The sequence below is a fragment of the Phaethon lepturus genome, unplaced genomic scaffold, assembly GCF_000687285.1.
Source record: "Phaethon lepturus isolate BGI_N335 unplaced genomic scaffold, ASM68728v1 scaffold9239, whole genome shotgun sequence".
NCBI lineage: Eukaryota > Metazoa > Chordata > Aves > Phaethontiformes > Phaethontidae > Phaethon > Phaethon lepturus.
The window spans coordinates 1,214-26,395 of record NW_010562717.1 but is presented as its reverse complement, the minus strand read 5'-3'; the positions used below and the strand labels follow the sequence as shown (position 1 = coordinate 26,395).

The 25,182-nt window shown below is 37.4% G+C and overlaps 1 protein-coding gene across 3 annotated transcripts; it reads right to left on the bottom strand.

Moving 5' to 3' along the window:
• Positions 1 to 5,518: 5,518 nt before the first annotated feature.
• RNF170 (ring finger protein 170) lies at positions 5,519 to 24,733 on the bottom strand. Of its 3 annotated transcripts, none has more exons than XM_010294366.1 (7): positions 24,674 to 24,727; positions 17,520 to 17,663; positions 12,671 to 12,746; positions 11,163 to 11,271; positions 10,007 to 10,080; positions 7,975 to 8,079; positions 5,519 to 6,234 (listed from the first exon to the last, which is right to left on the bottom strand). In XM_010294366.1, exons 2-7 carry the CDS (start codon positions 17,654 to 17,656, stop codon positions 5,965 to 5,967), a joined length of 771 nt encoding a protein of 256 aa, XP_010292668.1. In that variant the 5' UTR covers positions 17,657 to 17,663; positions 24,674 to 24,727; the 3' UTR covers positions 5,519 to 5,964. The 3 variants fall into 3 exon arrangements, with proteins under 3 accessions (XP_010292668.1, XP_010292669.1, XP_010292667.1); XM_010294367.1 differs by having other exon boundaries at positions 5,526 to 6,234; positions 17,582 to 17,663; positions 24,674 to 24,733; XM_010294365.1 differs by lacking the exon at positions 24,674 to 24,727 and having other exon boundaries at positions 5,526 to 6,234; positions 11,163 to 11,274; positions 17,520 to 17,656.
• Positions 24,734 to 25,182: the final 449 nt, after the last annotated feature.

Here is a 25,182-nt window from a genome sequence, read left to right as displayed (position 1 = left end):
GGCCTTTCCCTGAAAAAGGTGATTTACACAGGAGTGCTTGCACTGCCCTGTATCAAGTGTGGCGTGCATTATTTTCAGGTTCTGCTGCCTCCCCATATTGGTAAAAGAAGAAGTAAGTTTCCAGAATGAAGGCAGAAAGGCAGGGTAAAGAAAACAATTCCCGACTGTGATGCACGACATATGCTAGCATGAAGCTGAACAGCTTTCCATGCAACATATTCTAGCCAAGCTATTAGTAACACCTGATACACCCATGGCTCCCCATCAGTTACCTGCCAGCAATGAGCAACTGACTCAATATTATCAATTATGTTCCTTTTCCCTCTCCTTGCCTCCCACCAATTAAGCATCTGTTAATCATGAGAAATAATCCTCTTCTTGGAAAATATGGGACAAACAATGAGTTTTTGTAATAAAATGGAATATTATTGTAAATAATCGTTAAGGTGTCCTGAAATAAGGTGGAGACATATCGTTACCCAAGGGATTTTATGCACTACTATTTAGCAAAACTCCTAAAGGAGGGGAAAGGTGAGCTGATCAGGTCTACCAGCTGATGCCCACAGGTAATATGTGTCAGAAACACCAGCAGCAAGACAGACTGTGTCAGATCAGGACTTCTCTGGTCCCATGTCTATCAAGGTCCAGACCAGCTGCCTTCAAAGCAGACACCTTTTCATTCATCTGCACTTTCCCCAGGCAGGACTGGCTGTGCAGAATGCTAGCCTGCCTTCAGAAGCCTCCCAGCAGAGGTTCCACCAGTGCCCTAGACAATATCCTCTCCCAATTGACTTTAGCAGGTTTCTTCTAATCTAAGTCTCATTTGCTGCAATTCAAGCTCACTCCTACTTCCTCGTCATACCTAATGCAGAGAATAGCACCTCCTAAAACATATCTAAAGGCTCATGTCTTCCTCAGCCTACCCTATAGTCAAAATACCAGTCCCTCCAAACTTGCCTCATGGATATATATTCTAGAGTTTTCATCATTCTTGTGCCTTTTACCTAGTATTAGCATAAACAAAGAGAGACAAAATATTTAGATGTCCTCATACAGGGCCATAGAGTACCAATAAGAGTAGATCCCATAATCAGGGGACCCTCTTTGTTCCCCCCACCCCGCCACATCCTTTGATTTAACCCACTCAACAGTGCAGCCCTAACACCTGCCATTAAAGTTGCGACAGAAGTACCCGTGGCAAGATCTGAGATTACCTAGGCACAAATGAAATTTATCTGTGATAGACTCTTACACGGATGCTGAAGTGACAAACATCTTACATAAGGCAATGTAATACAGAGCAGGGGCATACAAAGAGACTGAATCCAAGTCATAATTTAGGACCTCAACTCTAACCTCCTGCTTGCCTCATTTTGCAGTATCAATTATTTATTTTATTACTTGGATTGACTTCTTACCCCCTGAATGAACAGAATCCTCGGTTTACAGGAAGCACCTCTATTTATCACAGTGTCTAATGATGTGCTGTCCACATGAGAACAGCACCTGCAGCCCTATCTGTGCCCTGAACATCTGCAGGTCCCTGAGCTGAGGGAGTCACAGATTAAATGAAATTTAGCAGCTTTGTCCCCAGGTCAAAACCCCAGTGCCCACAATACGGAAGAAGGCAACCCACCACGATGCTACATCTCAAAGAAACAGGGATAATGAGACTTACTGCTCTGTCTCCTCTGTCCACGTGGCTTCCAGTATTGGGGACTAACGGGCAGTTGGAAGCAGAAAACCTACCTACAACTGCAGCTGTACAACAGATCTTCTAAAATAGCATCTACTCTGGCAGCCTTGGTTGAGGAACTCTCCAGTGTTTAGCTGAGCTTCCCACAGCAAGCAGAGAGATGGAAGGACAAGCGTGTACCCATCAAACTTTCAACCTGATTTAATAGCTTCTTACCAAATACATAATTACATGTTTTTCCATAAACACTGGAACCATGTATCAAAGCAGGCTACAAAGTTCACCTCCGAGTCCAGAAGACTTGGCCCAACTCGGCCCTGGACTTCCCAGCTAAGACTTGTTGGACATTTCTTAGCAGAATAGATCATGTCTTCCCAATGCCCGGGGGCCTTTCATGGCGTGGATCAGGAAACACACAGGATTGCAGCACAGGCCAGTCACATCCAGTTCTTCTCTGCCCCACCCCAACCTTCATCTTTCCTGTAAACCTACAGAAACTATTTGCTGTTTCTTTCAATTTACTTCACTAACTGGGTTCTCATCCACCTCGTTTATGCTTTTGTTTGCTTGGAGGATTGATATGTGAAGGTGCTAATTAACCATCTGTACTGGTTTATCATCCTGAAAGCTTAGCGCCCATAGATCTGAACGTACTCATCAGACTGCTCAGGGAGAAGACATCTAATGCACAATATACTTTTGTGACCGAGATCTTGGAAATTTTGTAATCCTTGTAATAGCAATAATAAGGATGAAAACCACAGAGTTATCTCTGAACATCCTGTGCACAGACACTAAGATAAGAATTGATCAAGACTGCAGAAGAGCTACCGCCAACTTTAGCCCAGGGAAGGGGGAAAGGGAGGAATAAAACAATTTCCCATCCAGAAAGTCAATAAAATAAATCAAGAGAATCTCTTACTTTAATAGCAATTTATTATCATTAAAAGTAACAACAAGTAGGTTTAAATCCTTTTGTCTTAAAAATCTAGGGTAACACACAGGTCACTGCTACAGTTCTATGAAACCTATGGCAAAACTGTATCCCCAAATCACACCTTTCTGCCTCATCCTCATAGACATCAGTGGTGTGGGACACAACACAGAAACAGATTGCTCTATACAGCACTTGTCATAAGGATGATCATTAGGCCTCAAGATGCTACAAGTTATTCTGTAAGAGCTATTAAGTATAACTTTAGTTTTCCCCTTTGTTAATATTGCTGGAACAAGCAAATATTTCACACAGCTTTTGGTTAAGCAGTAAGAATCTTTTAAGAACTGTATTTTTTCCCTGTATCTCTTCTTTGCTGCTAAAGTTTTCGGCTGCCCCATTCCAGGAGAAAAAAACGCAGTGACGTTTGCAGTTGCTCTCCAGCCAGCATCACACATTTCCTTCACATTCTGAAGCCAGTGCTCAGCTCTAGCACTTACCCTTATCACTGTTGCCAGAACAACTTGGCAGCACACAGTTCAGGAATACTACATGCTTATGTATTCATCTCCAGCTCCTTGGAAGCCCTAGAGCTTAAGTTAAGCTCAAGCTAAGTACCCAAGATAGCTAACTTAGGGCCAGTTCAGATCTGTGTAAAGGAGCAGCAGCCAGACGCTGCAGGACAGATGCATCTTCACATTACAGCTGTTCACAAAAAGGCGTGAGCAAATCATAATACTGTTCATCAGTGGCTTGCAGGACTGAAAAAAAGTCTCCACAAGCAAGCACACATATTGCTGAAGAGGAAGGATGGTCCTAATTCTGCCAAGCATTTAACGTGTTGAATTTAAGCTTACAATGTTACTCAATATTCAAAAGTAAGCAGAAGCCTCTGAGTGAAACTTTTCTGGCTAGCAGAAATGCAGTGAAGGAAGAAGAAGAACATGGGTAAACTTTATATAGCTACTCAGATGTGGCTTGTACATGATTTCAGGTACAAAAGAAGGTCTGCTCTTCAGGACCAGACCCCTTAGGTATTTCTGCATCAGCTTCACAGTAGCATGTGGAATTGGGGAGCTCAGTGAAAACTCAGTAAGCAGCTTCATGTACATCTATATCCACTCTGGATTGAGAGAGTCATGGGGAAATATAAAAAAACAGAAATATAAACACAGTCGTAGGATAAGCATATGGAGGAGGTACTAAATCAACAGATCTATGAACAGACTCCAGTTGTTCTACAACAGCAGTTCACACTCTTTTCTAAACAGACACACAAGTTAAACTCCAGGAGAAAAGGAGGTTTTAAATTTACTCAATTAAAAACACTTTTTTGGAGTTTGCTCTCAGCTGGATCCCTTGGGGAAAAAAAAAAAAACAAAACCAAAACGATGCTTACAGCAAAATTGCAAAATCCTGTCTTACCTAACATCCTAAGCTGCTATCTTGCTTTGTAAATGTACCTAACAGTTTATGAATATCCCACACTTACTCAATAATACCTTAATGACTTTTTACTGAGGTAGCCACTAAACCATCACCATACCTTAGCGATGCCAATACAAAGGGAAAAGCTCGTCTAAGATGCTCAAGAACTGTTAGTTTGCCAAAACCAATAGCATTTGCTTCAAAAATGTCATTCTCTGTCTTGCTCTCCTCCTCCCACCCTTGCTTCACTTCCTGTTTCTCCTCCTGCCCATCTCTAACAAACAGGAATAAGGAAAAATTCAGCTTTCCAGTTAATTTGTAAAACGTCTTTGGATTTTCAAAAGCAAGTTTTCAAATGAAGAATCAGCAAATTTACTTTTAAATGAATGTCATTTAAAGCACTGAAGGACAATTTCCAACCACTGACACATTAGGTGCCAGCCCTGTCATCTACCTGTACATGCCTAGGTGCTAGAAGCTGTGAAAAGACGCCTGCATGGGCAAAACACAGAAGTTGTGAAAAGGTCCCTTTCATTGTAAGTCTCAGCCCATAAATGTAAACACGCAAAGAATCACCTGTCTAATCAGTGTCTTTCAAGTACTCAGGAAGTTAAAATAAAGTGGCAATTATCATTCCCCCAGCTAAAAAGTAAATAGGTCTAGAATATCCTTGACCTTTCTAGTGGCATTCATTTCTTAAAATGAAAATATTTTCAAATTACTTCTGTAGCAATGATAGTCTATATTCAAATGCAACATGAAAAAAATATCAATTTTAAGGATAAATACCTTGGTATTTTTAAAAACATTTCCAGGATTTTTTTGTAGTCCCTTATCACAGATCTTTTTGAAGGTAATTCAGAACTCCCTCTACTCACATCCAAATCAACTGATCAAACAAGAAAATCCCAACGGAAAATGAAACGCCCCAATATCTAGGTTGTTTAATACTTGTATTGCAGAATGTACATTCAGGTAAAGTTCTGCAGTGTAAACATCCAGTTCTAACTTCTTTTCTTCAACCACTATCTAAAATTTGAGGGTTCTCTCCATTGGCCAAATGTTTTAATGCAGCTAAAGGAATGCAAACTCTCACTTCAGATACATAGCATTGACCCAAAGCAGCATAAAAGCTCTGCTTCCAAGACAAATACCTACCAAATAAACAAGCCTAAAGAGAAAAACCATGCTCCCATTCAAAAATAGAGCACTAAGCAGTCTGGCGTGCATAATACTGGTTTCTCTATCTAGATCAGATACTGTGTGTATATTCCCTAATATAAAAATAAAATTGTATGAATTTTATGCACCTGTACATAGTGCAGTTCAAGCAATACTGAGGTGTTCTCCTTGTTTTTGTGAAGCATGTGGGCAACAGCAAACTGCAAGGTGTTAATTGTAATGTGGTCCTTGGGTTTCTTCTTCCAGAGAGACACAGAACTTTTATTTTGAAAAACTTTAGCCCACAACAGGGAGACATTAACCAATTTAGCCGTGATAACTGTAATGTGAAGAATTTCTGAATTTCCTTATATATGTCTAGATTACCCAAATAGACTTTTTGTTAGAAGTCCTTTACTAGAACTCCTTTTTCACAAACTACACACCAAAAGAGGTGTTTTCCACTTTGATTACATACAGTTTTTCATCAGGTGAAAGTAGATGAAGGTAGTTTATTACATTACAAAACTAACCTCATCCTTATGAAGTGGATGTAATACACAAATTAAAGATTCCAGTTAAACATCACCACATACCAATCCTTCATATTTGTGTAAGATGACCAGCTGTGAAATTGTAACTACTGAAACTGTACACAGGCGACTTGCTGTATCATACTTATGTTATAGTTCTCTTTTTAAAACATTCCACAACCACCTCTGCATTTGGGTCATTTTCATCCATTTCATCTATTCAGCCGCTGTGTTACCACTTCTCGGTACATGATAGAGATATATATCAGCAGAAGAAAAATGACAAAGAAATCATCCAAGAACCCCAGAATTCCAAAGAGGGCTTCAGGAAGAAAATCCAGAGGTGAAGCCAGGTAGAGCAAGGCTCCAAGCAAGCAGAGGAATATTCTGATCCGAAACATCCAGAAGAGGCCCCCAACAGAAAACATCTCCCGGAAAGCATGCCGCAATAAAGTGGGAAGATCCATAATTCTTTCCATAATCTATGGAAAAAGAAACCAAAAGTTAGTATTTTGCTTTAGCAAAAGGCCCATGCTAAATGGGTCTTTTTTAATCTGAAATTTCTATAACTATATTAGAGCTTTGGAATCTGTTAGTTTATAAGAATTAAAACAAAAAGCACTAAGACAAGACTTTCTCGATTTAGTTTGTCTGGCTAAAAAGTCAGGTTTAGAATATATGTTTTCAAGAAACAGTCAGACCGTGTTATTCTACATTGTAAAACATAGATTTAACTCACTACAAAATACATTGGTATCTATTAAGAAGGAAAAATAGTGACTACTAGGGTAAAACAAATAACTGGGAAAGAGAGAAACAGCAAACAGGTTAACTGGAGTGAAATATTGACCAAAATTGAAGACAACTAGGGATTGCAAGAAAAAAACAATAGGTAAAGTAGAATAGGTTGCAGTTCTTCAGAAAAACAACACACTCTCCCCTGGCATATTGATTCACATAAGTTTTCAAAGGATAGATCAAGCTTCAAAGTAAACTAAAGAACCACCCGTCTCTTTTCCATTTTTCTGCTATGACTCTGTCATCTTAATGAGTGACTGCTCAGTAGAAAATACTCAGGTTTTTGTTGTGAGGCGTAGGGCGGGGTGAACGTTTAAAATTTTTTTTTATACTGGTTCCTTTTCTACTGCACACAGTTTCTACGCAGAGCCACGACATTAAAATGAGTTATTGCCAAGGCTGGAACATTTCTCTAGAAAGGAATTTTGTATGTGGTTAAGACAATATACCGTATAATAAAGCAAAGACAATTTATCTAGTCCAGTTAGGTCTTCAATGTGGACTTCCGGCGTGACCTCAGACAGGTTATCGGGGAGTAGACACAGAGCCCACAGAGATGCCCAATGGAGCCTGAAAGGTAGTTTCAATCTACTGTGGATCAAAAGCATAACTGTTTTGTCGTTTAGAACATTAAAAAAAAAAAAAAAAAGTTGTCTCACACCTCTTTTGTCTCTTTGGAATGTAAATTTTTCTTGCTAATGTTGTGTTACTATATCCAAACCCAATGAACAGATGAAGACAAGCAGGGAAGTTACTAGTATGCATGTGTGTGCATTTCACCTTGCAAACCAGGACATGCACATAGAAGACAAGCTCACAAGGCTGACTTTCTAAAGTTAGTAGAACTTCAACTATCTCTCCTAGCTGTTTATCAAAAGAATCCTGTTTTCTTCACTCAGAGAGCAGAATAAAGACTGTAATATAATCTAGGTGGAAAACAAAAAAATCAAGACGGCATATGGCGTGAATCTGAGGAAGCAAGGCACAGAGTAGAACTTCAGATTCTTCTAATCAGTGTAAAGAGATCAATCATGTGAATATTCTTGCTTGCATGTCATGTATTTCATAAAGTATTTTTACTAACTAATTATGAATCCTTTCAAATTAACGAGTCATATTTAAAAAAGAGCTTAACACATGAATAGGGAACTCAAGGCTTATTAGCAGTTCGCAGTCACAACAAAAATGCAAGTTTGCACACATTTCCACAAATTACAAATAAATATCTTCAAGGTCGTGGGTTTGCCCTAACTATATAAACATGAATTTCCTAAGCAAAACTTGCATAGTCCCTAAGCATCATGAAGAGAAAATTCATATCCCACAGGAAAGGAAAGGGAAACAAAAAGGAAAAAAAAATCACAAAAAATGCTGTTAATCTCCCTAAAATCACTGACTTCAACTCAAATTTACCCAAAACTCACAGATCTGGGCTGTCCTGAGAATCTCCGATTGTAATCATTAACATCTTGAAATACTTGGGTTGCATCCTGCTGATCTTCACCAAAGAGTGGTAAAAACAATGTTACCTAGGCACAGCAGGGAGATTTTGTTACATGTGCAACTGTCTTTTAAATGCAGGCATTGTGAACTATAAATGACAACAAGTAACCTTCAGTTAACTACTTAGAACAAACTTTGTTTGTAGCAAAATAAAATGAAAACTACTAACATGGATACTGCTCTAAGGTTTAACAAATTCATTGCTTACAGCTCTTTACAGAATATTAATTTTTTAAAAAGATTGTTAAGAACATGTGTAAGAACCGTCCTTCTAAAAGAGGCTTACAGTAAATTTTTCTAAACACCTAAATGGTTTATGTTTCAGAAGTGGGACAGATGATTTGGAGAATAAAGTTAATTTAACAAATTAATCTAGTTTTGCTTCTTAAACTGAAAATCAAATAAAGCAACCAATGAGGCCATTCTTCTTCCATCTTTAGAATGGCCTTGCGTTTCAGCAAAGAAGCAGCAAAACTCATACTTTTCCATATGGATGTTCATACCAAGACCAAGGAGGGTAATACAGAATAATAAGTTAATGGAAAAAAAATTAACCTTCAGCTTTTTTGTAAGCACAGAGAATTTTGCTATGTTCATGAGTTAACTTTCATGCAAACATAGAAAAATAGGTAACGTCATGTTCATATGTATCTTATGTTACCTTTCTGTATAGGAGTTTCTGAAAACTTAAGACTTGTATTTGGAAGCGATGTTCAGATTATTATAGGAAACATAGCACTTTGAATTATTACAATATTCAAAAGCTCCCTCTGTACCTGGCCACTAAGTACACATCTTCTATCTGTGCAGCAATCACACTTAGCAAATGACAGCGTGAGCAGATTTACATTCAACTCCTAGCTCTGCCACAAACCTTCTGTATGACTCATGTTGTTCATGTGTGCATACTTCCACTCCTCATTTATAAATCAAACCTCACTTTTCTTACTTCACAGAGTGAGAATGAATCCATAACCATGCAAGCAGTACCACTCAATTTACATGCTGCTCAGAGGAAGGTAGAAGAGTATCTATGTAAGGAAAGACACTAAAAAAAAAATCATCACTTATTTTTCCCTTTTTCACCTTCCTCACCCTTATTTTTTGTGTCTCTCTCCTCACTGGCTACTCTCTAAACCAATTCATTCTTCCTCTAATCATATCTATTTTTCCTTCTTTCCTGTCTTCTTACAGTCATTTGTCCTGCTGATACACACAATCAAAGCAGGATATAATGTATGGGCAAGGGCATGAAGCATGTTATATAATTCATCAGAATTATCTAGCTCTGTAGTTTGTGCACTGTTAAAATAAAGATGTACTTTTGTTAAAACATACACTATAAGACTCAGAGCTCCAAAGTGTTAATGAGTTGCAGGGACATATTTCAAACTGACAATGTAAGTAAGTTGCGTAGGAAGTAAGTCAATGATTGCTCTATAAAGCTTAAACTAATAACACATACAAACTAAAAATAGGGACAAAATAAGAAATTGACATGGATGGCTTTTTTTTTGGCAGGGAGAGAAGGAAGGGAGAGGGTACTTCTCAATTACCACTAGTACACTGCCTACTGGCAGTCTTCCACAACAGCCAGGCCTTTCAGATGCAAGTTCTAGTAAAGAAGTTATGTAACATCCCAAAGAGAAAGCATGGAAGAATCATAGTTAAGATCTTACAGTTTTCTGTTTTCACATACTCCTTTGCAGAAAAATGGCTGAGTTACCAGTGCTGCTCACTTAAATTTGAATTGCAGGAATAATCTGTATTTTTTGAGCCATTTGGCAAAGCAAAAAGTTCAAGAAAACTTAATGTCCACTGTCTACATCCTACATATCCTTTCAGCTTCTCAGACTTCTTCTGTCAGCCTATCACGGTTCACATGTACATGCTTTTTTGGTAAGCTATACTAGATAGCCAAACTATCAGGTCCATTATTACTTAAAATATTACCGTTTGTCTGCAGATTGGACAACGGATGGCACCAAGCCATGAGCCATACCTCCAGTAGGCAATAATGCAGGAACCTGATGAAGGTAAGTTGCAGGCATTTAAACTTCTGAGTTGGAACACGCACTGCATGAAATAATGTTACACACCAAGGAAAACAACAGAAGTATATAAGCCGTTAGGTTAAATCTATCTTTTCTGGTATAATTTTCTGTACAGCATTCACTGAAGATACCAAGAACCAATGTGTTAAAATTCAATTCTATTAATGAGAAAAATGCTGAATAGGTTCAACTGCATCATTAATTTTAAGGTATTTTTTCCTGAAAAGACAGAAAACTTCTTAATCATTAACTGAAAAAGCAAATAATTAAAAATTTTACCAGTTTAAAATTTAGAAGTCACAAAAATGTCAGGAGATTTAAAACTTATTCTAAAAACCAGGCTTTATTATCAGAGCTTCAACGAGTGAATGAATATATAAAAATTTGAGTCCTTTAACTGTTTTACAAATTTATAAATTTTTTCTTTTAAATGACTAGGCATGGTATGCACTATATACTCCATAAAACTAGATGAATGCAGTGAAAGAACCCTATTGGGAACCTGACAGAGAGGAAGCAAAATGCTACATAGGGCATTTATATGTAAATTTCAATAGCTGGGCCTCAAAAAAAAAAAAGGCAAACACTTTTAAGCATTGTGAAATGAGTCTTAATTCTTCAGGATTTCCAAGAGAAAAAAACTCAACACTCTGAGATAAAGATAATACCAAGCAGAATTTTGTTACTATTTCTAAACCATTTTTTAAAAATGGTACATTTCCAAGTGTTTTTCAGCCTCTTTAGTTCTTTACTAAGTAGAAATAAATTATACTCTCTGTCCTTGACATTTTAAAATTAACCGCAGTTTCAATCCTGATAGCATAGAAAAAATGCAGCACACTCTCAATGTGACTGTTTGTTCACAAATGCATTTTCCCAACAATTTATATAAAATTTTTTTCTAACGCAGACTAGAAAATAAACAGTTAAAAATCAAACAAAGCTTTGCATTACAGTGGCTGTACTAATGCCAAAATTTTGTGTGTCTGTTCTGGTTTTATCTTTGTATTTCTGTTCTGGTTTTATCTTTGGGGCTGGGCATTCTTCTTGCTTACCACAAAAGAGATGTCCACAGTTTGTTTCTATAGGAAATGTAGCCTGTTGCAAACAGACTGGACAGGACATATCTGTATAGAAACGATGTCTATCACCAACAGAAGCATCCTGCTGGAACAGAAGAGAAATGCAAAGATACTATTTTTATGTCTACTGAGTTTAGAAAAAAAATAAATCCAGTGTTCATTTACTAGAAGTCAAACAGTCAAACAGTCATAGTTTTGCTATGTCAAATGAAAGAGAAATATATTTAAATTAAAAAACTGAGCATACTTAAATACAAAAACTGATTCACTAAGCAAGTTCTGATTGTGACAAGCCCATTATTTTTCCTTCATCTGTTATAGAAGCATGAGCTTCAATCCAGTTAAAGACCACAAAGGAAGAACCTCCTCAGTCCTTCATGTTAAGTTAGGTTAGACATGCTAAAGCATGAATAACAACTCAGACTGTTACTTCCTTATCCTAAGTAGCTCTTTCCAGAGCCAGGTAACTGAACTGCATTGTTTAGCAGTTGCAGTATTCAGTGTGCCCAAGCCAAGCATAGACATCAGCTTGTGTACCTCACTGTGATGAAAGGTTTTTTCTCCTCATTTCGCTGTATTTCTCTTCCACATAAATGTGCACCGTAGTTAAAAATCTTTCATTATTTCAAGAAGTATTATGATGACAGACTCTCCTTAATACTCTCCAAACGTATGGCTTTTCACTCACTTTTTCATTGCTGGGACTTGGCAATTTCCAGTAACCTGGCCCAGACTCTCCCATCCTTTCCTTTCCATGTCAGAACTGAATGCAATCATAGAATCATAGAATAGTTTCTGTTGGAAGGATCTTCAAAGATCACGTAGTCCAACTCCGCTGCCACAAGACAGGGACATCTGTTGCTAGATCAGGTTGCTCAAAGCCCCGCTCAACCTGGCCTTGAACACTTCCAGGGATGGGGCATCCACAGCTTCTCTGGGCAACCTGTTCCAGTGTCTCACCACCCTCATCGTAAAAAATTTCTCCTTTATGTCCCATCTAAACCTAACCTCTTACAATGTAAAACCATTGCCCTTTGTCCTGTCACTAATGGCTTTGGTAAAAAGTTTCTCTCTGTCAGTCTTTGTTGCCTTGGTCTTGTTGCTGTACCGTCGGTCTGCTACACACAGTTTATCAGTTGAAACATCTAAATCCTGTCCTGTGGCAGCAAGCTGTATGCCAGATTTCCTTTCCTTTACCACTAAGTTCCCAGGAACACTGCAGGAAGCACACAACATAACCTAACATACTCCACCTCGTGGCAAAAACTTGTTTGAAAGAAGAACCAGCCAAGTATTTAATTACTTTACTTATCCATTAAAAAAAAGCCCTATGTTATCCCAAAACTTGATAAATTTCAAGGATGCTTCTGTACAGTAAGTAAGTTTCCATAACTTTCAAGACCAGCTTCTTCCAGAACCTCAGAGAAGTCCACACTACCCCAAACCAGATAGTTAAATGATGTCAACATTTAGCACAGCACCTGCTCAGTTTGAAGCTGCTGACGAAGAGCTCTCACTAGCTCTTGATTTTCTGGGTGTATGTTCTGATGTTCATTTCTGTGAAAGGAAATACAAGCAATAAGAAAAACTGAACACCGTGAGCCAACACTGAAAAATACCTGATTGAAAAAAAACCCCAAACTTGAACAAAGGGCAAAAAAATCATTCCTTCCTGTTTTAAAGGATTTTAAAGGAAGTACACTAATAATTAAGGAAACAGGACATCTATTCCAGAGCCTAAAGTTACTCTGGACATTTAAAGCTGTACAGCAGTAAGATTTTTCAGACAGACCCCATAATTAATGACTAAATCATGTTAAAACTACATTTTAATCTGAAACAAAATTAAGTCATTAACCTGCAAAAAATCAAGTTGCTTGAAAGCTTTTATAATAATCACGCAGAAATATTTTTATTTTCGTCTCCATCGCTAGTTTTTGTATTGCTTGTCTACTCATAAATTTCTTATTTTTTTCACTCAGTACCAAAAGTTATAGAGTTACAAAATCCTAATTATTTCAATTTTATCTGCTACATAAAAGATTAAGACATAACATTTACATAAGAAGGGGTAGGCAAACTCTTAGATTTAGAATGCTGAATTTATGTAACTATCAGCAGACTGGATATAAAAAGAAATCACTCCTTTTAAATCACTCTTTAAAAAGAAAGACTCTATGGGCAAGAAAACTACAGGTTAGAGATGCCAAGAGGAATCATAGGGAAGGAACTCAGTGAAGAAAGGAGGCTGGATATATTACAAGTTTGAAATTCAAAAGCATAATGGGAACAGAATTGGAATAAAAAATGATGCTGACAACATTAAGAGATGTTGAGATACAATAAATATGAGTCAACAGCATCATATTCAAAACTGCATTTTTATGCTTTATTTATTCATATGGATTTCACTGATGATATATTCTGCTCAGCACTGTTGAGGTCTCAGCTGGATTCTGTCTTCCATTTTGGGCTAAATGCATAAAAACACGTACAGAAGTTGGAGGAAGTTCAGAAGAGAACTACTGCCCACATTTTTTAAACATTAGAGAAAGAGTGAAGAAATGTCAGTTCATATAGAAGACTGCTCAAGGAGAGAAAAGGGGACAGGATAAGCCTTTCATTCTATAAATATGAGTGGTTATTTCCCACAGTTATCTAAGGTTGGTGGAAAAACATTTCTAACCGCTTAAGTGTAAAAAATCACAAAAGGTTACCTCAGGGTATTGTGACCTATCTTTGACTAAAAGTTAAATCAAAAAACAGGTTGCACTGCTTCCAGGGATGATCTAGGCAAGCTGACCCTCTGTCAGAGCTGATGGCTGGACTGGCTGAGTTTTTAGGACATTTTCTGGTAGCCGTTCTATTTACCTAATTTCCTCGATGGTTCTAGGAGCTTCTGCATTATATTTCTTCATTTGATGTGGGCAATCATAATACTGCATTACTGATACCTTTGACATTTTGCCTCTTTCATTCTTTCTTCAAAGAGGAACAGACAAACCCCTTTTTTTTCATACTAATAATTACACGGTCATCTGTAAAAAGTAAATTTATTTAACACTAGTTTGGGTGACATATATGCAAGTTATATAATGGGAAGCATATATTAAAACCCTTCTTGCCCACCCTGGGTCTCCATGAGCGAGATTTTGTGTATGTTGTGTGTCATACGTGTTACATGTATAAAAGTATTTTCCTGTTTAGATGCTACAAATGATCATATTTTGCACCTTCAGTTTGCCAGAACTTTGATAAATATTGAAATTCAATTCAAATCATACACAAGTGGAAGGTGTGAATTATAAGCCAGTTTATTCAAATTCCTTTAAGAGCAATTAATTGCAAATTTGCTGCTAAATTGTTATCCAGTGAAAAGCTATACTAAGCAAAGAAGTTGCTCAAATTAAAAAAGTAGATTCAGTAAAGTTACCTAAGCAATACTCACATATCACCCTTGTACAAATACTTCATTTACATCACTTCACTCTGGTATCACATACTATGTTGAATACATGAGAGTATTTGTAGAGCTGCAGATCTATGTACAGCATCTGTCAGTTATGCATAAGATGCTGAGGTAGCAGAACACTGTGCAACGTCCCAGAGGGCACAGGCAGAGCTCAAGACTTCTGTCATGCAATTAGTGTGAGAAAATGAAATAAATGAAAAAGAGTGTGGTGCTATGTAGTTAAAGGCATTATCAAACACAAGCCAGAAAGAAATAAAGTTAGATGTGGAGTCTTTTAATTTCCCCATTTCTGAGTGTTAGCACTCCATAACTTGAGGAAAAAAGTCCCACGACATGGAAAGATTGTACTATGTATCACAAAGGGCTCCACCAAACTATTGTTACCAGAAGGAGGAAGGCTACCTACTCATTCAGCATGCAGCCTCACACAGGGAAAGTGAGGGACAGTACTTATGGGGACTGGTGTATCAGTCTGCAGTGATGGCCATTGTTAATTTCCAAGGATTGAGATCTCACTTCTGCTGAAAATACTGACTTGATCATATAAACAAACGATATGACAGGATAGAAAAAATGAGAGAAAAAGATATAAACCTGCAGATTCATAAACATGGGTTAGGTAAGTCACCTGGGACAAGTAGGGAATCTCTGATACAAAACACTGGAGGCTCCCTTTAATTTGTTGGATAAACTAAATTTTCACAGTCTCATTTGTAATGCGACAACCTAGTCACAAGTTTAAAAGATGATGGCAAAAATCTGGCTGTATTTTATTGAAATGTATAATTTGAAGACATACAGCCTTTGCAAAAGTATCTTATAGTGACTGAATTAAACATCTGCAATTTTATATATATTTTAATTACTGCTAATAAGTGTCTCTGTCAAAAGCCCAGAGACCTTCAGCTCATGCCCTGATGTGATGCTTCACTGAATTCTCCCTGCTGGAAACAAGTACAGCAACCACATCCATTAACTGTTCTTTCGATGTCCCTTTTGCCCCCTAAAATCTACTGCAACTTACACTCCTTGCTGCCTACTTTCCCTTTTTATTCAGTTCATGCAACCTTATTCATTACCCCAAGCTTTCTTTCATGTATTGTTACCCAGGACCTGTTTCCACCCAATGTAAGTGTTTCAGATTTTGCGTACAGAAGTATGTGTGGCAAAGAGACTGGGGTAATGGACACAATATAAGGAACACACAGATCACTGTATTGCCTAAGATAACTAGAGAATAAAAAGAATACTCCTTTTCTTCCCCCTCCCCCTTCAGTGCTAAATAAATAGGAATTACTATACTTTTTATACTGTACAGATTTTCTACTGTACTGTACAGATGTTGATGGAGACAATACAAAAGAGGTAGAGGAAAAATGCTGCTTAATACAGATAATTTCAGAAGGTACCAGAAGGCACTCTAGCCGCGAGAGCTAAGAGGATGCTGATAGGACTTCCAGCAGTCAGTCACAAAATGTGGAAATAAACAAACTTCAAGACTTCCAAAGTAGGGAAGCTTTGTGTCTGACTTTGTTTGCCACTCCAGAAAATAAGCCATCAGGGCATGTAACAGGATCCACAGGCAAACTTTTATTTAACTCATTACACTGTGAAGGTAATCAGTAACTAGCCCTTTTCTCCCTCCCTTCATCATCAATGTATCATCTCCCTGAACTCTCCAATCCTGAGTGAACTCCCACTACTCTTGCCCACTGCTGACCCTTGTTCCACTCACTTTTTTTCATGTTCCTGCCTTTCTTTTATAAAGTTCAAAAATAAAATGTTTATTTTTAAACCAAACACTTAAAATTCAAGTTACAAATGCTAAAAAGTGTCAATATAAGGGGTAGAGAAAGCATAAGAGAGAAAAGGGAAAAGAGGTACTCTTGAAGGCATCTGAATAACTGAAACAGCCTTGGAAAGAAAAGCAAGGTGAAGTGCATACACTTCTCTTAGATGCCTTTGCTATCTCCTGGTCCTGAAGAGCAGCACTGCCTTGCAGTCCAACCACACTCTCCCACTTCTGGTTTCTTTTGTAGCTTTCTCTTAAATACCTCCTGCCCACTAATACTTCTCATAGGGACAGATCCTCCCCAGTAAATTCCATAAAGCCAATGCTACTGTCACTAAAATTGAGGTATCCTAGTTGTTAAAACTCTTCCGTGTTCAGAAGTCTACAGACTTACGTTAAAAATAAAACCAGAAAAAAGCCAGTCTGAAGCTCAGACTTATTTTCCAAAGACACATAGGCTAAGATATTTGTTAGATTGCAAGGAAAAACTCTAAAATGAAAAATAAGCTTTGATTACTTGACCGCTAAAGTTACTGGATTCTGAATTTAACATTTGCTTTATGGAAAGCAAATTAAAGTCCATTGTTTTCCAGCACATTGATTTATAAACAAATCCGGCAATTTATTAAGTTTAGGTTTTCTGGGTTTTTCTCGGGGGGAAGGAGACAGCAACTAGAACATACGTTGGAGGTTTATATCCAGTCTTAATTGTGGAGTCATTATTGAGAATTCTGTACTTTGTAACCAACTATGACACACCAGCCACATAGGCTGTGAATTCAGCTATTTTCAGTCTCAAGGGATGATGAACACTATTCAGTTTGCTCATATGAAGATAAGGAAGAGTTAAATTTTACTTTTGAGAAATGCATCATTTCATTCTAAATGTGAAATAAATTATGAAACTCTGCCAAGCAATTAGTTAAACAGAGTAAGTGATCAAACAATCATTTCCTTAATGTCACAAAATCACAGTTGTTTTGTACACCAATGCAAAAATTTGTTGATAAAGTTAGAATTTTACAAATTCAGGTATGTAAATTAATTCCTGTCAACATATTCTCACCTTAAAAGCGTATATACCAGAGCAGCAATGAAACTGAAACTGAGCACAACTGCCACCAGTACCTGGTCACTTATTCCTTCTATAACTGAATCATTATCTAGCTTCAAACTCTGAACTTCTGCTTGGTGACTGGCCATCACAGCTCTAAAATGTAAAAAGAAATATATACATATACATACATATATATGTATTAAAACATACACGTGCACCCATACATTTTAAACATAGTTACAAATAATATGTATACACATCTATTCACACACACTAAATAAACTCCTGAAGCAACAGTTTAGTCATTGGTGGGGGGAAAACAGTAAAAGAAGAGAGAATAGACACATTTTTGCCAAACACTGAGCTTGCTGCTGCAGAGAACTGCAAAACACTTGTCTTGTGCAGCAGCAAGCAAGTCTTAAATGACTGTGTTGTGATCGAAAGATACATTTTTTTAAAACATCAGTCAGATACTTTACCTGGGAATCTTTACCAGATACTTGCCTAGGAAGAGAGCATTGCTGAATTAGACATAGTCTAAGGACAGCTCATTTTAAAAAGTATGACGACTCTGCATTATCAAGAATTTTAGCTGTTACATAACACATCATTGCTGTTAGGCTAAGACAAGGTAATTTTTAGAAACCTAATTTTCACCACTTATGTGAAGAAAGAAACAAGGACATTTGAGATTTAACTGCTGTTAGAGTGTTAAATGTCCACTTGGATACACAGGAATCACCCAATGCAGTTTATATTTTATCTGTCTGTTCTAGGTATTACCACCCTTCATCTGGAGTCATGGGAAAAACTTGAAAGAAAAAGAGTACTATCAGGCTTCCCTAGTTAGACTTATGTTAATTTCACATATGCAACAATCAGAATGACTTGCCAGCGCTAACATTTATTACCCTGCAGCATTACCCTATAGCTGGAGAGAAGCAAAATAAAATAGTTTCCAACACACTGCTAAATCAGTTCTGTTGCAATCAGGAAGTGAAATGAACTACAGCTGTGAATGTTATGAAACCAGGAAAGTGAAGCTAACTCTGGCAAATGACCAAAAAAGTGATATTGAAGCTGTGTCCATGCACAATTAAAGTACTTTTCATACAGAGATGACATAAAATCCCAGCATCAGTTTATGAGGTCAGGTAAGACTGGCATTATTTACTTTACTTCCCAGTTCAGTTTGTGTGCCTTAAATTTGCAAGGTTTCACCAGTGTTTCTCTCTACTTCACAGCTCATGTGCCACATTTTAATTTGAACCTTGCTGTCCAGCAAATATCACCAGACACTACCTGGCTCTGAATTAGCTGCAAAACTGAAATGGAATACAAGTCATTGGGATTTTAGCACATACCTATAATGACTACCCTGGCAAGATTTCAACATGCCAGTCTACTGCTAATGTGTCATCTTTTCCCTAAGATAGCTACTCTCACCCTCCAGACCTTTTCTTGTATGAGTTGTGCGTCTTTTTCCAAGCTTTCTTACATTTGTGGGAGTTGCCCTCTGTAGCAGCAATGCAAGCTGGTATATTCTAACATTACTGAAAAAAAGCATTAACTGGAATAATTAAGTACCATAAGAGCACAGAAAACTCATGAAGAATGAAGGGTAGATTCTTTTAATTGTGGTTATATTTTTGGGCTTCGCTGTGAGAAGCAAAATGAAATAATGAAGCATGTATGAAGTAAACAATAAACTAAGGTATGTTAAGTGTCCCAACCTGAACCAAGACTTATTTCTGTAACTATAGTCATAATTTTTGCTAATTACATCTTTCCACAAGCAACTGTGTCATAGTCTAACTACTGAAATGTCGAGCAAAGAAGGAGTAACTTTTCTCAAAGGTGGAACACCAGTGACTCATCAAGGGCCATGTTTAAAGTAGGTCAATACTGACACAGGTTTCATATACACTAATGAATAAAAGATCAGATCTTTGTGGAAATGTCTTACATAGGAACAAGAGCCTACACAAGGGTTTACAGCATTTCTCTGTGTAGCTAGTTACACAATTATATTGATATAGTTAAAGCCATGAGGCTAAGATGGAAGTTTTCTGAGCAGCAGTTCTTTGGTGCTTTGGATCTCGACTGGTAGGTGTGCTGTGATGCCTCCACTGCTCAACATTCCCAACCTGTACACCTTATTTCTTTGCATATCCAATCCTGAAGATGCTTCTCTCTCTCACAATACATCATTCTGGGACGCTCATATTCCACAACTGTGTCTCAGGCGGGGTGCTTGTATCTTCAACTCCTATGTTCCTCTCCTTAAGTACCATCACCAATCTACTAATTTTTACTGTGTAACACTGTCATTTCTAAGTTGACCACTCAGTACAAAACCAGATTTACTTTATGTGGTGATTCCTCCATTGTCCTGCATCATCTCTGTTAGAATGGATCGACATGCTAGTAACAACTACAACCCATTAAGTGTTACACACTTTTTTCCAGAAATACACACAGTGGCAGAGACATATAGATGCTTTAACTGCACCTTTGGAAGGCACATGTTTGTCACACCTGAAAGGCTTCCTCGTTCACTGCTTGCTCAGTGCACTCCGAAGCCAGCACAGGAATTGTCAGTATCACACAAAGTTAACCCAGTTTCCCTGAACAGCATTCAAGATATCCACTCTAGAGCTCTTTCTCCCTGTCTGCATGTTCCTTCCAACAACTCTCTTAATCCTTATCTACCTACCATTAATAGATCTCACTACCTCTGCTTGCCTTCATTTCTGCTCATGCATTCTTCTTGAAATACCAAACTGTAGTGCCAAGGTTAGTAGAAGAATAAGAAATAAACAGATCCTCACCTCCTCTTCCTTCCTGCACATAATGCCAGTTACTTCTATCTACTTCACTACTGCACTTACCACATACGACTTTCCCAATAACCATTTTCACACAAACTTAGTGTCCAAAAGAAATTCCTGCACAGTCTTTCTGGCTATGTAAAATGCCACTCTCTCAAACCCTTCATCTTCACTTGTATATAAATACTGCCAAGATGTATAGAGGGGGGAGTGGGATCTCCATCTCAGTCTCTCTTCCAGCTGCTTCTATTACTAAATTCTAGAGAAGACAGGTTACTGATGCTGCACGCTCATTTTGTTCATGTTTTAACTTACTTGCTGCTTCTGGACAGCCAACAAGTGCTGAGCATATGCCCCTTACTACCTCTAGCACTTTTTTTGAATCAGACCATTGCACAGGAGGGCTGACATGAATTGTGTAAACCAGGAACTACAAACAGAAGGGTTTCACCTCAAAAGATCCATACTTTCTCAGAATAGTCCTTCCAGCCTCAGTAGAGACAGTAACAATCTCCTCCTGCTCTTACCTCTGGGTTAGCATGTAAAAAAAGCAATGGCTACAAGGATAACACCGTTAAAATACACTATTTGAAAATCGTCTGACTGAAGGTGGAAGGAATTTTCTGATCTCAAGTCTGTTTTGAACAGTTTCAAACAAAATGTCTAGAACTGCAAGCTTGCAGTTCATGTTTCTTCAGGTGCAACTCAACAGCCTATGAACACATCTGCAGTGGTTTGAATGTGTAATAGACTAGCTAACAGTCCTAAAATAGCTGCTAAGGAATCTTGCCTCCCAGTGCATGTGTTTAGCGTGTGGTGCTCTTTCATTTGGTACAATTAATAAGCAGGCTATGGGAGACTTCATTCTTAAATGATGTAATGAAGACCCTTCAGTCTTCAGAGACAACCAGCATTGACAATGACTAAGTGTATGTCAGAGAAGATTTCTAGAACCAGACATTATCACAGACATCTAATCTCTCCTAAAATAATAACTGGTAAAAATTTGATGTCATTTAATAGCAACTTCATGTGGTTTGTATTAAATTCAACATTTCTGTGTTGATCCATTACACTTGTCTGGTTATGCAAAAATAACAGTATTTCATCAACCTTTTCATCATATAATGCTTTTCAGATCAGTGTTCTAGTTCTACACTACAAGCTTTTCAGACGAATTTTAAAGCTGTTCTTTCTTCTCTGTAGATTTATGCTACTTGTTTCTTTCTATAATTACAAAGAAGGTTTGAATTTTTTTAATGCTGTGCCTTTATTCTTTTATATAAGAAATATATGAAAGTCTGTCTACATTCTGTCTACACTAGCTCTCTGAGAAAAGTATCAAATTAATAAAATGACTTCAGGAAAAAAAAGCAGTAATTGAAAACAGATTAAATTTTGAGAATTTATTTTTGGTTATACTTAGGATTTTTTCTCTTCTTAGCCATCTAACAAGGTTAGCTTTCTTAAATGAAAGCATAACCCTACCATATGTTCCAGTCAGAGGGATAAAAACTAAACCACATCTAACAATACTCTCATCAAAACTGGAATTTATACAACCAACTTCAGAATTTTAAAGGTATCAGTTGCAAAGTTTAAAAATCTGACAAAAATGTTGGGCCTTTTTCCTACATTAAAAGCAACAACAAAAGAGCCCAAAACTTAATTTCCAGTTTCATTTCATCTCATCTTCAAACTACTGGCACGTACTTGAAGTCAAAGAAGACAACTGTCCAGTGACAGAAAAAAGACAAGGAGTTGCTTCTCCGTTCCACTTGGGCTAGCTGTTACAGCTGGACTTTGCAGCACAGTACTTAGACTAGGATCAGGTTCATCTGCATTAGAGTTCTTGACGGCTACAAAACGTAAACAACCTCAGGCTGAATTGTCCACAAAATGCTTGGAAATAGAAAGGAGTGGAACTTACCATTTGTAAAATCACACAGTTTTGTTTATGAAAACTGTCACAGACTAAACATCTGAACACAAAATCTTGTATATTCTCAGTTGCCTATTCTCAGTTTTTCTGAGAGTGATCACTGACAGAAAGCAACATTAATTTACTTAGATTTCAAATAAGAATCTGCAGGCCTTAAAAGTTACATTTCTCCCTCTATGGTTAAGCATGAACAATGCATGCAGGTTTTTACAAAAAAAGGAGAACCATAACAAGCAATAGTGCAATTACAATGTCTTTTATTCTTGGAAACTCATACAGATCACATTGAAATGTGATGGCACGAGGACATATACTAATGTAGATGTATTATTTCTTCATTTTTCAGATTTGAAAAGTATGAGGACTTTTAATGTTCAACCTACAGCATAGCTAGAACAATATGCCATGCCATGATTCATAATGAAATGAAAAACAACCCATCGTTTGCCATGATATATTAAACACTTGTTGCCAGCTATTAAAAGTCAGAATATCCCTGAAGGATATTCCTGAATATTCCTTAAGGATTTGAGCTTTTCCAGGTTTATCAAGAAAGTACCATATGCTAATATACTCTCAAAACCACGGAGATTTCTAGGACCCGTTACCAAAGGAATATACAAGCATAGTGAAAAAGAAGTAAAAGGCCTTCTTCACATCTGAGAAGTAAACAATGAGATAACACATAAGTAATACTGCTGTGAGATACAAATTAGTAACCAAGACCAAGGTTTTATTGCCTTTGAGAGCGTGATACAATTTGCTCTACATCCGAAAGATACATCGGATAACAATGTGTCCTTTCAGGGATGGGCTGGGAGTGAACTGGATGAGAACCAGGGTGTTTGATTTTTGTTGGGGTTTTTTTTAACTTCATTTTTATTTTGGGTATTTTCTTCTTGATGCAGTACTGGCAACCACCCTCAGTACTTTAAAAAAATTATAAGATGAATACAGTGGTGAAGGGCCAGGGTGTAAGTCAGAACCTGTAATACCTTTTGCCTGTTGTCTTTTATTAGCAGAAGCTAATAACCCGCCCTTGAAAACGCTGCTTCACTTTGTAGAGATTGTGTGTTTGCCAGGATAAGCTAATTCCTCTCCAACTAGGAAAAATACTGTGAGTCACTTTTTTTTTAAGACCAAAAAGCCTTTAACCCCTCAAAATTTTCTTCCAGGGTAAAAGGAACAACAGAAAAAAAGGCTCCATTTGTATCAACAGGTTTCTAATAAGATTGACCTGTTTTAGATAACAGAAATCAACTTCTAAGAATTTAAGCATACTAAAATGGTGCATATTTATTCTGCAACCCACCCCCTGCATGCATATTCGCTTATATTGAAATATTTAAGGCATAAACTTAGTGTTTTTCTTTAAGAGAAAAACAGACATAAAGTCCCATACTAAAGACAAATTCTTAAATGTGTGGCAATAAATTGAGACCGCTCTCATAAGAAGTTACCCAATTACTTCCTACTTCAGGGTAGCAGCAGGTTATTGCCACTGTCTGTGGTTGAGAATGGGACTTTGTGAAAGGATCTGACCCAGCAAACTGGACCCTACAGTTATTTTTACTCTCCTTCATGAAGAGCTCAAAGGTATGCCCAGACTGCATTCAGAAAGCATTAACAACAGCAGGCATTAAGCATGCATGGTGAACAGTAAATGTATAAACAGCATTGAAGACTCTAGCATGAGTTTCCTAGCCTAGATCAAGCTAAAACCTGAGCTGATACATTTTATCTACGTACTTTAGTGCACTAAAGTTGGACCCTGACATAGGGGTGTAGACATACATAGCATTATAAAACAGAAATACGGGAAATGATGGATAGTGTACTCAGAAAAAGTGTATTTTAGGAAACAGGATTAATTAGCTTTTCATTTTTGTAAGCATAATCTTATTTGAATAAAGCACACACTATAATCTCTAGTATTAAGTATCTCCATATGTTTTAAAAATCAGGAGGAGACCACCTAAAGGGCACACTTACTAAGAGAAATTAAAAAAAAAAAATATAGCAACATACAAACTGGCAAGATACAATCTGTGAGAAGGTTGTTAAAACTGACTTGGACCTTACCAGGATTTCATGCAGCCTGTTAATGCAGCATTATTATGGGTTAGTAGCAACTTTGGAGTCACAAATCAGCTCAGCTGGTACAGCAAAATTATAGTCAAACTCAGCTGTATCATTCAGTTATCTCTTCACCATAGACCACCTTTGCTTTTAGGATTACGCTGACTACATTTATGTGCATATATGCCTTTTGCAAAAGAGAAAGGAAAAAGCCCAAAGAGTCTTGCCAAAATAGGAGAGAAGGCCATTCCGGTAGGCAAATAATAATTTTGTTCAGTACACCGTAAGAACTGACCAACTGAGGCACTTGCCTGGTAAAGCAGGTCTCTGCAAGGTCTGAGGTCAGTAGTCTCTGAGGCACATTTTTTCCTAAAGAGGAAAAAAAAAAAGAAAATAGGTATTCTACTTGGGAATCATACTTTGGAAGTTAAAAATACCACAGATGCAAACTCCAGATGCAATTCTCTAAGGGAAAATAATGCCAAGTTAATACACCACTCCACTGGGAAAATGGTCTCCAATAATTTTTCTCATCAGCCTGAAACTATGTTGATGGCTTGAAGCAAAAAGACAAATCCAATGGTCTGTATAGCATCACTATTTGGAATACCTGTCTGGATGATGCATGATCTGTGTAAAACAGTCCCCAACAAAGTCTCCCACTGCTTTATAAGGCTAAATCATACTGAAATGTATAGAGTTCTAAAACTAAAAGAGTGTGGAACTGAATTCATACGCATAAAGGAATATGAAAAAGAGCCTGCCAGTGCCTTCAGTTTGGTTATCTGACTTTTCTGATCAGACAACAAGAGAAAGGAAA